We start from the raw sequence: 15000 nt of genomic DNA, 5'->3' as shown, positions 1-15000 counted from the left end.
TTTACGAAAGAAGGAAGGACTTCGACCTCATCATCGTCTTCCACATGATGAACGAGGTGGGAAATCAGTAGGAGATGGACATGTATATATATATATATATATATATATATATATATATATATATATATATATATATATATATATATATATATATGTACACATACACACACACACAACCAAACAAATACAAAAACTCAGAAACACACGTACACAAACAAACAAACAGACGCACACACGTACACAATCAAATGCAAACACACACGTCTCAAGCCGTGAGAACGCAAAAGCAACACAAACCCATGATTTTCATTACTTGTCTACCAGAGCATTGCCGCATAACTGTGTGGTCATAACCGATTATGCCTTATTCTTTGCCATTAAGATTATTTTCGGATATAAAATGCACGTCTACTTTAGGCCTACAATGAAGCAAGTAGCGTAGTGAGTCCTGTAAGACGACAGACATGCGCCTCAACTGGTACAATTACATAATATTTTTTCCCTTTATATGCCTTCAGATATATATATGTATATTTATGCGTCCGTTATCCCTCCCCCGCAGGTCGTTTACCCCTTCGTCCTCGGCCTTCCCTACATCACTGTCACGACGCTCGGGGTGGACTTCGTGCAGAGCGCCACCCTCGGCAACGTCTTGAATCCAGCCTACGCCAGCAATTTCATACTCCACTTCCCGCACCCGCTGAGCTTCATGCATCGTTGCCTCAACCTGCTCATGCACATCGCCACGGCCTGCTACTGGAAGCGCTGGTCCGTGACCGATATTCACAGAGAGGTATTTCTTCGTGGTCGTGCCAGCCTTTTGTAATTCGTTTGTTTTCATTCAATGTGAGTCACTGTAGAAATATGTATATGATTGAAGCGGATCATGTCACACTCTTATTGCGCATTGAAGTAAAATATGTGTCTGTGACTGCATTATTATTATTATTATATATTTTTTTTAGCTGCGGGAACTACCATTTGCGTTCTTTCTTTCCAAAACGACGCTTTATTCTCCGCCAGATCTCGGCGCAGTTTCCCGGCTTTCCGTCAATGCTGGAGATCGAGCGCAATCAGAGCCTTACCCTCATGAACTCGCACTTCAGCCTGGACACGCCCCTGCCGCTGCTTCCCGGCCAGGTGGAAATTGGGGGCATGCACTGCAGGCCCGGCAAGCCCCTCCCGCAGGTAGGTTGCTTGCTGAGGTAGATTGGGGTCAGGTCAAGGTAGGTTGGTTTTCTTCGAGCTCCAGCCTATTCCTTCGCCCTGCAGGAATTGGAGTCGTGGATCTCTGGCGCCGGAGCAGCAGGAGTCGTGTACTTCAGCCTGGGCTCCACCAACCAGGGCACCGTCCTTCCCCGTCACTACCGCGATATCCTTCTTCAGGCGTTCAGGAGGATCAGCCAGCGAGTCCTTTGGAAGAATGTAGAGGAGGTAGACGATGTTCCTGAAAACGTGCTGGTGATGAAGTGGGTTCCTCAACAGGACGTTCTTGGTAAGGGTTGTTTCAGGATTAAAATGCTTTGCTTTTGAGTGCAGTATTAACATATATTCGAGATACAGTCTTGAAAAAATACCTAGGGCCAGAATCACTAACGTACTTTCGATGGAAAAATCAATGGTAACTATAATTACCAAGGAAAACAGACAGCGGTGGCATTCATTAACGCGACATCGGAGTTACAGTGATAAATTTTACCAGTGGTCGGAGCACTGGCGAGTCCGCTGGTAACTTGTGGGAAGACAATACCATCACGCGTTATCTCGTCCAAAAATCGATATTTAAGCATAGTTTTGGGTTTGTTTTTATACCTGATATTATTATTATGATGGCAAACACATACCATAATATGAACGTGGCGAAGAAATGCAAATTTCACATGAAACTAGCAAGAATAAAATCCAAAATTCCTGTAAAATTATAGATAGACATAGGCCTATATTAGACCGTAGAGTTCATGGGATGGGTAGATAAGGGAACTCCATGAGCTTGAAATATTTCCATTATATGACGATGGATAAAAATTGTGTTTAAACCGGTTCTTTATTTATCAAAGATGGGAAATAAATAAATAAAAACTATCTGTAGTTTTTTGGTTTGCGGTAAACAATGACATATCGATATTACAGTTTGTATTGGTTCCTATTTATACGATGAATAGCTATGGAAGTCTGTTAACACCCCACATGATGGCTATAATTAAATAGTTAATTATTCATTTTTTTCTACATATGCTTAAATGGCGTTTTAGCTGTGCCAATGATTTTAAGAATCTCACAGTGTCTAGTTCTGCTTACATTTGACGTCATTGGCCGAAGGAACCTAGAAGATTATGTATGGCGCTTGCTGATTGGTGGAATTGCTTTGCTAGAGCCCTCTATTGGCTGCCATTAGAATGAGTCGATTTACGATTGTAACTCTATCGTGCGAGTTACCATCTCTTCATGAATCCCACTTTACCATCACTGATAAACGCAATGGTAAACAAACCACTGGTAAATGCGTTACGATCGTTTGTTAGTGACTCCGGTCCCTGGACGATCAGGACTCCTTGTGTCCCGATAAATCCAATGAGTGGAGTCAAACGGTCCATTTTACGAGACACTCTGCCACTCAATCTCCCCCGCGAGCGTCAGCTGACCCGCCCCTCCGCCCAGCCGTCCACTTCCGCCCCGCTCTTTCAGCGCACCCCAACGTGAAGGTGTTCATCAGCCACGCCGGACTCCTCAGCACGCAGGAGGCCGCCTACCACGCCACGCCCGTGCTCGCCCTGCCCATCGCGGCGGACCAGCCCAGGAACGCAGACCAGATCAAGAAATCCGGATTCGGCCTGGCGCTCGAGTGGGAGGAGATCACGGTCGACCTCGTCCTCGAGACACTGCGCGAGCTAATCGACAACCCGAGGTAAGGCGATGGCTTAGGGCAGACCTGGGCAAACTACGGCCCGCGGGTCACATCCGGCCCCTTTTTATATATTTAATTTATTAAATATATAAATTATTAGCTATATATATTTATTAAATATATAATTTATTAAATACATAATGTACTAAATAAATGACTTAGTGCATTTTACAATGGAAGAAAGTTGAGCAGAATTAAATTCAAGTTATCGTCGGTGTGGCCCTTTGACACAATTCAGGTTTCTCATGTGGCCCTTGGAAACATTAATTGCCCGCCCCTGCTTGGGGGATACGAGGCCCTCGGTGGCATGTTGTGGCCGGATGTTTGGGGCTCAGTGCAATATTAGGTGTATACTTTGTCAATGAGCGAATATATATATATATATATATATATATATATATATATATATATTTATAAATCTATCTATCTATCTATCTATATATATATATATGCCTGTGTGTGTGTGTATGTATATATGTTTGTGTGTGCATATGAGAGAGAGAGAGTGTAAACACGAGCGTCTCAGGAGCCTGGCGCCTCCCCCAGGTACCGGCGGAGCGCCGCGGAGGTCTCGCGGGCGATGCGCGACCAGCTGACCTCGCCGAAGGACCGCGCCGTCTTCTGGACCGAGTATGTGATCCGCCACAGAGGCGCCCCAAGGCTGAGGAGCCCCGCGGTGGAACTCTCCTGGGTCGAGTTCCTCATGCTGGACGTCCTGGCGGCTCTCCTGCTGGTCGTCTGCGTCGCCTTCGTGCTCCTGAGTTGCGTCGCGCGGCTTGTCTGGCGGGCCGTGTGCGCGCGGAGCAAAGACAAGGAGGATTAGTCCAAGCTGCGAGTGGAGGAGAGCTTCAACAGAGGGCGACGCGGAGGGGAATGGCAAAGGAGAAATAACGAAGGAGTTTCAGATAACAAAGAATAAATACTTGAAGATATTCTTTGACACAGATTTTATGATCTGAACCAAGGTGTATATAGATACATATATATATAGACCTTGATTGGAACGCAGATGTAAGTATTTGCCTTCAAAGTTGACAGAACATCCTCAGTTTACTGTGAGTCCATGCGATATTCCTTTTGGGATTCGGTTAGTCTTTATATTGTTTAATGTGCAATGATTGCAATTAACTACACTAACACGATAATGATTCCGTTTTATTTTGTATTACATATATAACAGATTTTATAATACTCATTTGATCATATATTTCAAATTGTAAGCAAATGGCTGTTTTCTATTTTTATTGGGGTCAGGGCGTATAAAAATTCCAAATCTAGACCAAATCTGGGGTTAGATAAGTTTTCCTAACAAAGCAGCGTTCTCACAAGGTCCTCTACAGTAAAACATCTTTCAAATTCGTTTGTATGATTTTACGATGATCACAATACCAATATACAACTTCATTTGTTTTTCTTTAGGCTTTGATTTTATAGCTGATAGAATACAGTTCCCGGTGATATGATAAAGAATGAGCTTCGCAAACATTACAAAGAGCAAAATAATTGCATTGAGCGAATTGCATAGAATACACAAAATCGCACAATATTTCTCCCTTTTCCGTCAATTAATTCACCAATGCCTATGCCGATTTCTTCTCCTGTTTTAGGTTTTTGTGGTAGAATCTGAAAGACGCTGGGAATATTGACCTCCTTGACTGTAGTGTTTACTTCACATACAATATTGTATACAGTGGTTGTACAGAGACACGACTTAGTGACTCAGTCCTGGTGTAAGAAAGGATCACGCTAAATGTATTGAAAGTGAAAAATAATGTGTTACGTCCTACTAATCTTTATATTCTTTAAAATCTAAAATATGGGGGAACATCGTGAATGATAATTAATAAACGTTGGGATACTTTGCGAGGCAGCGCCTTGGTCTCACTTTCCACAGATCAGAAACACCCGCTGCCAATAGACTAATGGAGAAGCCCTTTGGTTGCCGCCCTTTGACCATGTTCTGAAGACAACGCGCCCGGAGGAATACTTGTTCCTTATCTTGAGTTATTTATTTATTCATCATTAACACTGTCCATTCCGAACCGTATTCATGTTGACGAGTGTAGAAAGGTATGAATGAGAATGATTATCTTTACAATACAAGAGATGTATTTGTGAAGATAGTCATTCTCATTCATACCTTTCCATACTGTCCATTTCACATGCAATATTTAAGCTGTATCTCCAGAGTTATATCCCAGGGTTTGTGTTTAAACATTCGGCTGATTTTCACATTAGGATACATATACATTTACTATTTTTTTCTGCCATAATTTAGAGAGATGTGTATAACTTGATGAACTTTTCCAAGTATCTTCGTCATAATTCCCTTCTCTCTCCACGAGCAAAGATTTGCGACCAACCGTAAAGGAATCAAAATAATCATTTTACAGTTCTGGGAGATGTTTTGCTGTCACGGTAATGCGTGAATACATAAGTACTACACACACACACACACACACACACACACACACACACACACACACACACACACACACACACACACACACACACACACACACACACACACACACACACACACATACACACACACACACACACATGTGATAAATTGAAAGCTTTCTCTTTTGATTCATGTGAGAGAGAGAGAGAAAGAGAAAGAGAGAGCAAAAGAGAAATAAATGCATGAAAGAGAGGGGGGGGGGGGTACAGAGGCAATGATTGTTTGAGAAAGAGAAAGAGGGACCTCATCAGCGCGAAAGACTGCGAAAGAGGCAGCGGAACCCCGGGAAAAAGTTTTCGAGTGGATATCAACAGGTGCGGCGGACCTGCGCATGATCCAGCGCCTCCACGTGGTTATTCTAAGTACTACTTTGGAAATATTTAATCCTAACTGCTTCGTCACGAGGTATATCACAAGCAGTTTCAACCCTAGGTATACAATTCAACCACTTATATAAATGAGAACTGAAAGTGGCGATGGGGTGAGTTGAATGGCGACACGAAATAAAGAATCGCCGGCAACCGCGTATGGTCTCCGCGAGACATGTCAAGTGTTGGTGCAGTATGTGCTGAAGTGGAAGACGAGGAGGTACTGCCGCGTGTCGCTGCGGCGCCCTCGCTCAGACTGGACGGCAGCTGGGATACGTTTGCGTGTGTTCCTGTTATTTTCCAATGGTTCTGGATCACGATGGAGACTGCAACTGATTCTTTGGCGAGAAAATGAGAATTTCAAAACTGTTTTTAAGTAGTTTTCAAACTGTTTAGATCAGTTTTCGCACTCCAAACTGTCCCCGAGGAAAAAGGGCAAAAACTTCTGAGACAGGAACTTGTAGCAATCCTCGTAGAAAAAAATATTTAGGCCTGCGAGACACCGAGACGAGAGGGCATTCCGGTCTCCCAAGATGCCAGCCGGTCAGCCCGCATTTCCCGCTCGCAGATGCACTTGTCTAAAGATATAGGTAAGGAACTCCGTCTGGAATTGGTGCGATGCAAGGGAAAGAGTGGAGAGAGAAAACACGATAATAAATATAGAGATGGGATATAATATATATATGATATATGCTAGAGATTTGATATAAGATATAGAGACGTAATATAAGATGTAGAGAATATCTAAATATGTAGAGATAAAATACAATGGATTTATTCTAACTTAAAAGACCAGTTTGGATGATGTATGGCGGTTGCTTGTTTGTATTCGAATTCTTTTTCAAAAATTCATTGGGGTGCCTGTCTGTCTGTCTGTCTGTCTGTCTGTCTGTCTGTATAGGTATGTCTGTCTGTCTGTATGTCGATCTATGTGTGTATGGATGCATGTGTCGATTTGTAGGCATCTCTCCGCCATCTAATATACTTAATTGTCTATGGCAGTTGTAGAAACGAGGTGGATGTTTTGATTTATTGTTTACTGTTTTATATTCTACCGCATTTATGTAATTTTTGCTTTTTTTTGTATTTGTATTTTTGGTCGAGGAAACTGCTCTTGTTATGACGGACATTTTTTGCTTATAGGTGGTTTCCAAATTCCCGAGGATAGATATTAATTAATTTATTTGAAGAATGAAACACACGCACACGCACACGCACACGCACACGCACACGCACACGCACACGCACACGCACACGCACACACACACACATACACATACACATACACACACACACACACACACACATATATATATATATATGTATGTATTAAGATGTGTTAAATCCTGCAATAGTTGACATTGCAAATAATGAACGAGAATTGTTTTTAGCTGGTACATTAATGTTAACCTATATTCATATGTGTGTGTGTGTACGTATATATGTACATGTGTATGTATGCACATACATGTATGTATATATGTATATATATATATATATATATATATATATATATATATATATATATATATATATATATATATGTATGTATGTATGTATGTATAAATATACATGTATATATACAGGTATACATACATATATATATATATATATATATATATATATATATATATATATATATATATATATATATATATATATATATATATATATATATATATATATATATATATATATATACATGTATGTATGTTTGTATGTATGTATGTGTGTGTGTATTTATTTATGTATATATATATATATATATATATATATATATATATGTGTGTGTGTGTGTGTGTGTGTGTGTGTGTGTGTGTGTGTGTGTGTGTGTGGGTGTGTGTGTGTGTGCGTGCGTGCGTGCATGCGTGCGTGCGTGCGTGCGTGCGCGCGTGTGTGTGTGTGTGTGTGTGTGTATGTATGTGTGTGTGTTTGTGTGTGTGTGTACTTATTTATGTATGTATACACACACACACACATATAGATATATATATGTATATACGGGTGTATGTATGTATATATATATATATATATATATATATATATATATATATATATATATATATATATATATATATGAATTTATGTATGTGTATATAAATAGATAGATATAGATAGCAGTTATCTGTGCGTCTGTGTGTGTATTGTGATCTGGATGTCATATGAATTCTTGAATCCTAGTGGAGGGTCAGTGCAATCACGCAGTACTGTGCAAAATGCACTAAAACAATCAGTGATAAATAACAATGTATGTGTTTAAACGATTTTTTTAAAACAGGATAGATTTATATGCTGAGGAATTCGAGAATCAGCACAGAGTTCAGTAAAATGAGATAAGAAAATGCTATACAATACTGACACAAACATACGCACACACGGACTTCCACTTACACGGACTTCCACTTACACACGGAAACGCACACACGGACTTCCACTTACACACGGAAACGCACACACGGACTCCCACTTACACACGGAAACGCACACACGAACTTCCACTTTCACACGGAAACTCACACACGGACTTCCACTTACACACGGAAACGCACACACGAACTTCCACTTTCACACGGAAACGCACACACGGACTTCCACTTACACGGAAACGCACACACGAACTTCCACTTTCACACGGAAACGCACACACGGACTCCCACTTACACACGGAAACGCACACACGAACTTCCACTTTCACACGGAAACTCACACACGGACTTCCACTTACACACGGAAACGCACACACGAACTTCCGCTTTCACACGGAAACGCACACACGGACTTCCACTTACACGGACTTCCACTTACACACGGAAACGCACACACGAACTTCCACTTACACGGGCTTCCACTTACACACGGAAACGCACACACGAACTTCCACTTACACGGACTTCCACTTACACACGGAAACGCACACACGGACTTCCACTTACACGGGCTTCCACTTACACACGGAAACGCACACACGAACTTCCACTTTCACACGGAAACGCACACACGGACCTCCACTTACACACGGAAACGCACACACGAACTTCCACTTTCACACGGAAACGCACACACGGACCTCCACTTACACACGGAAACGCACACACGAACTTCCACTTTCACACGGAAACGCACACACGGACTTCCACTTACACGGAAACGCACACACGGACTTCCACTTACACACGAACTTCCACTTTCACACGGAAACGCACACACGGACTTCCACTTACACACGGAAACGCACACACAGACTTCCACTTACACACGGACTTCCACTTACACACGGACTTCCACTTACACACGGAAACGCACACACAGACTTCCACTTGCACACGGAAACGCACACACGGACCTCCACTTACACACGGAAACGCACACACGAACTTCCACTTTCACACAGAAACGCACACACGGACCTCCACTCACACGGAAACGCACACACGAACTTCCACTTTCATACGGAAACGCACACACGGACTTCCACTTATGATAATTCGATCAAAGATATAGAACACAGAGAGGAAAGCAAAAAAAAAAAAAAAAAAAAAAAGACATTTTGAAGCATAAACAGCCAAACAAAAGTATATTATGCATTTGGGAATTAATTAAAATGCATGAATAATCAATAAATGAGTAATAAATAAAGGAATACAGAAATAGAGAAATATGTTTATTTAGAAAGATCTTTGAACAATGATATTTTAAAGCAAACAGATATTCGTGCATTAAACATTCAGAAAGGAATAAAAAATCAGACAACCAAAAAAAAAAAAAAAAAAAAGAGAGAGAGAGAGAGAGAGAGAGAGAGAGAGAGAGAGAGAGAGAGAGAGAGAAAGAAAGAAAGAAAGAAAGAAAGAAAGAAAGAAAGAAAGAAAGAAAGAAAGAAAGAAAGAAAGAAAGAAAAAAAGAAAGAAAGAAAAAGAAAGAAAGAAATCTTTATATATTTATACCTCACTAAAAAAAATCCTTATTTTTAGGCGTAACTAAGACAGGTTAAAATTTTGTGTCGCTTCCGCCCTCCCACCGAACACGCACCGCCATGGGATTATTATTACACTCATTTCCCTCTCATTTTCCCCTCTTTATTGGGGAGGGAAACTGTGCGTGTGAGGATAAGGGTGTGAGGCAAATGCGCAAAACCGGAAGCGATTATGAGAGGAAAGGTTGGACGATGAGGATAGAGAGAGAGAGAGTGATAGATTGAAAGAGAAAGAGAGAGAGAGAGAGTGATAGATTGAGAGAGAAAGAGAGAGAGAGTGATAGATTGAGAGAGAAAGAAAGAGTGAGAGAAAGAGAAAGAAAGAGTGAGAGAAAGAGAAAGAAAGAGTGAGAGAAAGAGAAAGAAAGAGTGAGAGAAAGAGAAAGAAAGGGAAGAGAAGAGGAAGATAGAACAGCTGAATATATAGATGAATAAACAGATAAAAACTAGACAGTTAAAGGAATAAACAATTAGCTAAAAAAAGTTAGAGAGAGTCGAGCAGACGGACTAAGAGTATAAACAAGATATTAGCGATTTCTGCTCCGAAACATGTTGCCGACAAGAATGAATGTAGTTCGCTCTTGTTCTTTTTGGTTTCTGGTTTATTATTTCCTGTCTTTCCTTCGATCTGCCCAAAAAAGTTTTATTTTCCGTTTGGCTTTGGAGGAACTTTTGCATATTTATTTATTATGTATCTATATCTGTCTATTTTTCTATATATAGTGTGCGTGTATATGTGTATGTATGCACATACAGACACGAACCTAAACACACACACACACACACACACACACTCACTCACTCTCTCTCTCCTCTCTCTCCTCTCTCTCCTCTCTCTCCTCTCTCTCCTCTCTCTCCTCTCTCTCTCTCTTCTCCTCTCTCTCTCTCTCTCTCTCCCTTCTCTCTCTCTCTCTCTCTCTCTTTCTCTTCGCTCTCCTCCTCCCTCTCTCCCTCCCTTCCTCTCTCTCTCCCTCCCCCTCCCTCCTCCCCCCCTTCCTCCCCCTCCTCCTCCCTCCCTCTCTCTCTCCTCCTCCCTCCCTCCCTCCCTCCCTCCCTCCTCCCTCTCTCCCTCCCTCCTCTCCCTCCCTCCCTCCCTCCCTCCTCCTCTCCCTCTCTCTCTCTTCTTTCCTTTCCTTTCTCTCTCTCTCCTTTCCTTTCCTTTCTCCCTCTTTTCCTCCTTTTCCTTCCTTTCCTTCCTTCCTTTCTTCCCTCTCTTTCTTTCTTTCCTCTTCTTCCTTTCTTCTCTCTTTCCTTCTTCCTCTCTTCTCCTTTCTCTTCCTCTTTCTCTTCCTTTCCTTCCTTCCTCTCTCTTTCCTTTCTTCCTTTCCTTCCTTCTCTTTCCTTTTTTCTCCCTCTACCTTCCTTTCCTCCCTTCCTTTCCCTTTCTCCCTCTCTCCCCCTTTCCTCCTTCTCTCTTTCCCTTTCCCCTTTCCTTCCTTCCTTTCCTTTCCTTTCCTTCCTTTCCTTTCTTTCTTCTTTCTTTCCTTCCTTCTTTCCTTTTCCTTCTTTCCTTTCTTTCTTTCCTTTCTTTTTTCTTCTTTCCTTTCTTTCTTCTCTTTCTTTCTTTCTCTTTCTCTTTCTCTCTCTCTCTCTTCCTTCCTTTCCTTTCCTTCCTTCCTTTCTCTTTTCCTTTCCTTTCTCCTTGCTCCCTTCCTTTCCTTCTTTCTTCCTTCCTTCTCTCCCTTTCCTTCTCTCTTCCTCTTTCTCTCTCTCTCTCTCTCTCTCTCTCTCTCTCTCTCTCTCTCTCCTCCCTTCCTTCCTCTCCTCCTCTCCTCTCTCTCTCTTTCTCTCTTTCTTCTTCTTTCTTCTTTCTTCTTCTTCTTCTTTTTCCTTTTCCTTTCCTTCCTTCCTTCCTTCCTTCCTCCCTCCCTCCCTCCCTCCCTCCCTCTCAGTGACCCATCCGAAGGGCGTCACCTCGACCCTGGGCCTCGGACGCAATTTGTCGTGAATTCGCTTCCGCTTTCCGCATCAGCTGATCCCCGACGCAGCTTCGTAGATCAGCTGTTATTAAGCTTTGTATACACACACACACACATACGCTAAAAATATATATATACTGTGTCAGTAAAGTAAAACCTATATATGATCACGCAGGGAGGGTTATTTTGCACGGAGACATTATGGTTATTGGAACCGAGAATAAACGAGTGATTTGCGCTTTGCCCCCGTCCCCTCCCCCTCTCCGCCCCCCCCAAAAAAAAGGATTTTGTCAAAAAAAGAAGATAAAAAAAAAACATTCCGGGAAACACAGGCTCCAAATGGGGTTTGTCAGCCATCGCTCTCGCATAAAGTCTCTCCACCGGCGATGGTCCGTCCCCATGATCTATGGCAGTGCATCACAGGCTATGGTGCGGCGGCGGCTGCGTTTTGGATAGATATTCCACCCGCCATGAAGCGCAGATCCCAGGACAAATGGCTGTCGGGCGTCCCTTTGTTCCCGTCTAACTGCGCGCGCTCGAGGCCGCTTTGGGAGCCAAAAATCCTGATGCGGACGCCGCTTTATGTGCGGGAGGTGTATTTTGGCGAGATTCTGAAATATTGAATACGTGTATGGCTTTTTGTTAAATGAGAGGGAGGGGGGGGAGAGGGAGGGAGAGGGTGAGGAAGGGGAGAGGAAGCGGGAAAGGGAGAGAGAGGGAGAGGGATAGTGTGAGGAAGGGGAGAGGGAGAGAGAGAGGAGAGGGGGTGAGTGAAGGGGGAGAGAGGGGAAAGGGAGAGGAGGAAGGGGGAGAGAGAGAGTGAGGAAGGGGAGAGGGAGAGGGAGGGATGAGGAAGAGGGAGGGGATGAGGAAGAGGAAGGGGGATGAGGAGAGAGAGGGAGAGGGTGAGGAAGGAAAGGGAAAGGAGGAGAGGGAGAGGGAGAGGAAGGGGGAAAGGGAGGGGGTGAGGAAGCGGGAGAGGAAGGGAGAGAGAGAGAGAGAGGGAATGAGAGATGAAAGGAATATGGCAAGCGCTTGACATGACAAACAGAGTCACATCAAGCCCCGCCCCAAAGGCTTTGGTCACACGGCAGGGAGATAGACCTTTTTCTCTCCACAAACTTTGCTTCTTAATCAAATAAGCAATAAAAAAAGAGAAAAAGAAATAAGATAAGCAATAAACAAGAGAAAAAAAATAAGATAAGCGATAAAAAAGAGAAAAAAGAAACAAGATAAGCAATAAACAAGAGAAAAAAATAAGATAAGCGATAAAAAAGAGAGAGAAAAAATAAGCAATAAACAAGAGAAAAAAGAAATAAAACGAGCGATAAAAAAGAGAAAAAAGAAATAAAATAAGCAATAAAAAAGAGAAAAAAGAAATAAAATAAGCAATAAAAAAGAGAAAAAAGAAATAAAAAGAGCGATAAAAGAGAAAAAAAGAAATACATAAACATAAGCAAATAAACACACACACAGAAATAAAATACAGACACAAAAAAAAAGAAAAAAACAAATAAATACAGCGATAAAAGAGAAACACACACACAAATACACACATAAGCAATAAAAAACACACACACAAACATACACACACACAGCAAAAACACACAAAAAAGAAATAAAACGAGCGATAAAAAAAAAAAACACAACAATGAAAAAGAGAAAAACACAAACACACACACAATACGTGATTTGGTGACGGCTTCTTTGTCACAAACGAAATGCACACACACAAAGGTTACACAGTGGATCTTCTTTTCTGATGTGCACACACGCACACACACACACACACACACACGCACATACACAAACGCACACACAAATACATACACACACTCAAATACACACACACACAAACAAACAAATACAGACACAAAACACACACACACACATACACACACCCACACACAAACACACACACAAATACACACACACACACACACACACACACATACAAACATATATATAAATATATATATATAAATATATATATATATATATATATATATATATATTTATATATATTTATATATATATATATATATATATATATATATATATATATATATATATATATATATATATATATATATATATGTCCACACACACGATCTCGAAAAAGTTTATATATACGTTCCCTCTGACGGTTTCCTTTCACCTCTGAACAAATGCTTATTTTTTTATAGATGTATTTTTTCCAGGAAACGTCACGCCAAGAACTCGTAACCGAATGAGCGACGAGGCGATGGCGTGAACTACTCGACGCCATTTTGGGTTATGACAAGAAAAAAAAGTCTTGGATTTACGAGTTTATTCTCATGTTCGTTATAAGTTAACACACATGATGAGAAGGAAAGACTGTGCGTCGTTGTGGATCATCAAGTAGAGTGAATCAGAATGGCGCTGATCAGATCTCCTCTTCATGTACATCAATCTAACATACCTGGATCTATATTCCGTTATATAAAGCAACCTGCGTCAGCTTTATTTCCTTAGGGATAATTACTCGCAATAGAAAAAAAAAGATTATTTATTTTTTATGTGAGGGGAATTTTGCACACACACAAATACGAGCACAGACACACACACACACATACACACACGCACACAAGCACACACACACACACATACATACACACACGCACACAAGCACACACACACACACACACAAACAAACTCGAAAGGGATGTTCATATTGTTATTGTGCCATGTTCATTTTTTTATGTAACTGTTACTGCAGATGGCACATGTATGTATCAAGATCACTAAATGTCTGTCTGTCTTGATTTATCTTTCCACGTGCCTCTCCCCCGGCTGTCTATCTCTCTATCTATACATCTATCGTTATATGTCTATCACTTTCTATCTTTGTCTCTCGCCCCTCTAACCCCTCCTCTTGGAATCTACGGCTCATGGGCAGCCTGATCGCCCTCTTTCCCCCTCCTTCTTCCTCTCCCTTCCTCTTTTCACGTTCCTCTCCTTCCTTTTCACCTCCTCTCATTGCCCTTCTCCCCTTCCCTTTCCCCTTACTCTTAACATCCCCCTTACCTGCTCTTCCTCTGCCATTCTTCTTCCTACCCCCACCACCCTCCTCCCTCTCCCCCATCCGCTCTCCCTCCCTCCGACCTCCTCTTCTCCTCTCCATTCCTTCTCTCCCTCTCCCCCCGTTCCCGCTCTCTCTCCCCTCCGCCCCCCCCTTTCTCTCAACCTCCCCATCTCCCCCCTCCCCCTCCCCCGGCCTCCCTCTCCCACCCAGGCCAGACCACTCCCCTCGGAATCTAATTTTCCCCTCGGCCGACCCCTCGCGGCCCCGCCCTCTGAGAGGAGCTCGAGGTGGATCCTACGCCACTGGGTCCTCCTGCAGGTGCGGAAGA

General features: G+C 42.2%; 2 protein-coding genes across 6 annotated transcripts in view; both read left to right on the top strand.

Moving 5' to 3' along the window:
* Nucleotides 1-4677, top strand: part of LOC113814667 (UDP-glycosyltransferase UGT5) — a 7996-nt gene extending 3319 nt beyond the window's left edge. For all 4 annotated transcript variants that reach the window (XM_070129312.1, XM_027366718.2, XM_027366719.2 and 1 more), the window contains 6 exons: nucleotides 1-56; nucleotides 563-793; nucleotides 1024-1188; nucleotides 1273-1495; nucleotides 2686-2905; nucleotides 3452-4677. The exon at nucleotides 1-56 is cut by the window's left edge and continues 199 nt beyond it. In XM_070129312.1, the coding sequence (XP_069985413.1) occupies nucleotides 1-56; nucleotides 563-793; nucleotides 1024-1188; nucleotides 1273-1495; nucleotides 2686-2905; nucleotides 3452-3728 (1172 nt within the window). In that variant the 3' untranslated portion in view covers nucleotides 3729-4677. The remainder of the gene's footprint in view (nucleotides 57-562; nucleotides 794-1023; nucleotides 1189-1272; nucleotides 1496-2685; nucleotides 2906-3451) is intronic.
* A 985-nt stretch (nucleotides 4678-5662) lies between these two features.
* The window catches only part of LOC113814668 (cell adhesion molecule 3), a 21461-nt gene continuing 12123 nt past the window's right edge, over nucleotides 5663-15000 (top strand). Inside the window, exon 1 of one of the 2 annotated variants that reach the window (XM_027366720.2) lies at nucleotides 5663-6327. In XM_027366720.2, coding sequence (XP_027222521.2) covers nucleotides 6306-6327 — 22 coding nt within the window. In that variant the 5' untranslated portion in view covers nucleotides 5663-6305. The remainder of the gene's footprint in view (nucleotides 6328-15000) is intronic. The other variant, XM_070129314.1, reaches the window with a different exon arrangement.

Source organism: Penaeus vannamei, chromosome 13 (genome assembly GCF_042767895.1).
Source record: "Penaeus vannamei isolate JL-2024 chromosome 13, ASM4276789v1, whole genome shotgun sequence".
NCBI classification, from domain to species: domain Eukaryota; kingdom Metazoa; phylum Arthropoda; class Malacostraca; order Decapoda; family Penaeidae; genus Penaeus; species Penaeus vannamei.
Note: the sequence above shows the minus strand (reverse complement) of the source record. Positions and strands in the feature narration are given on the sequence as shown.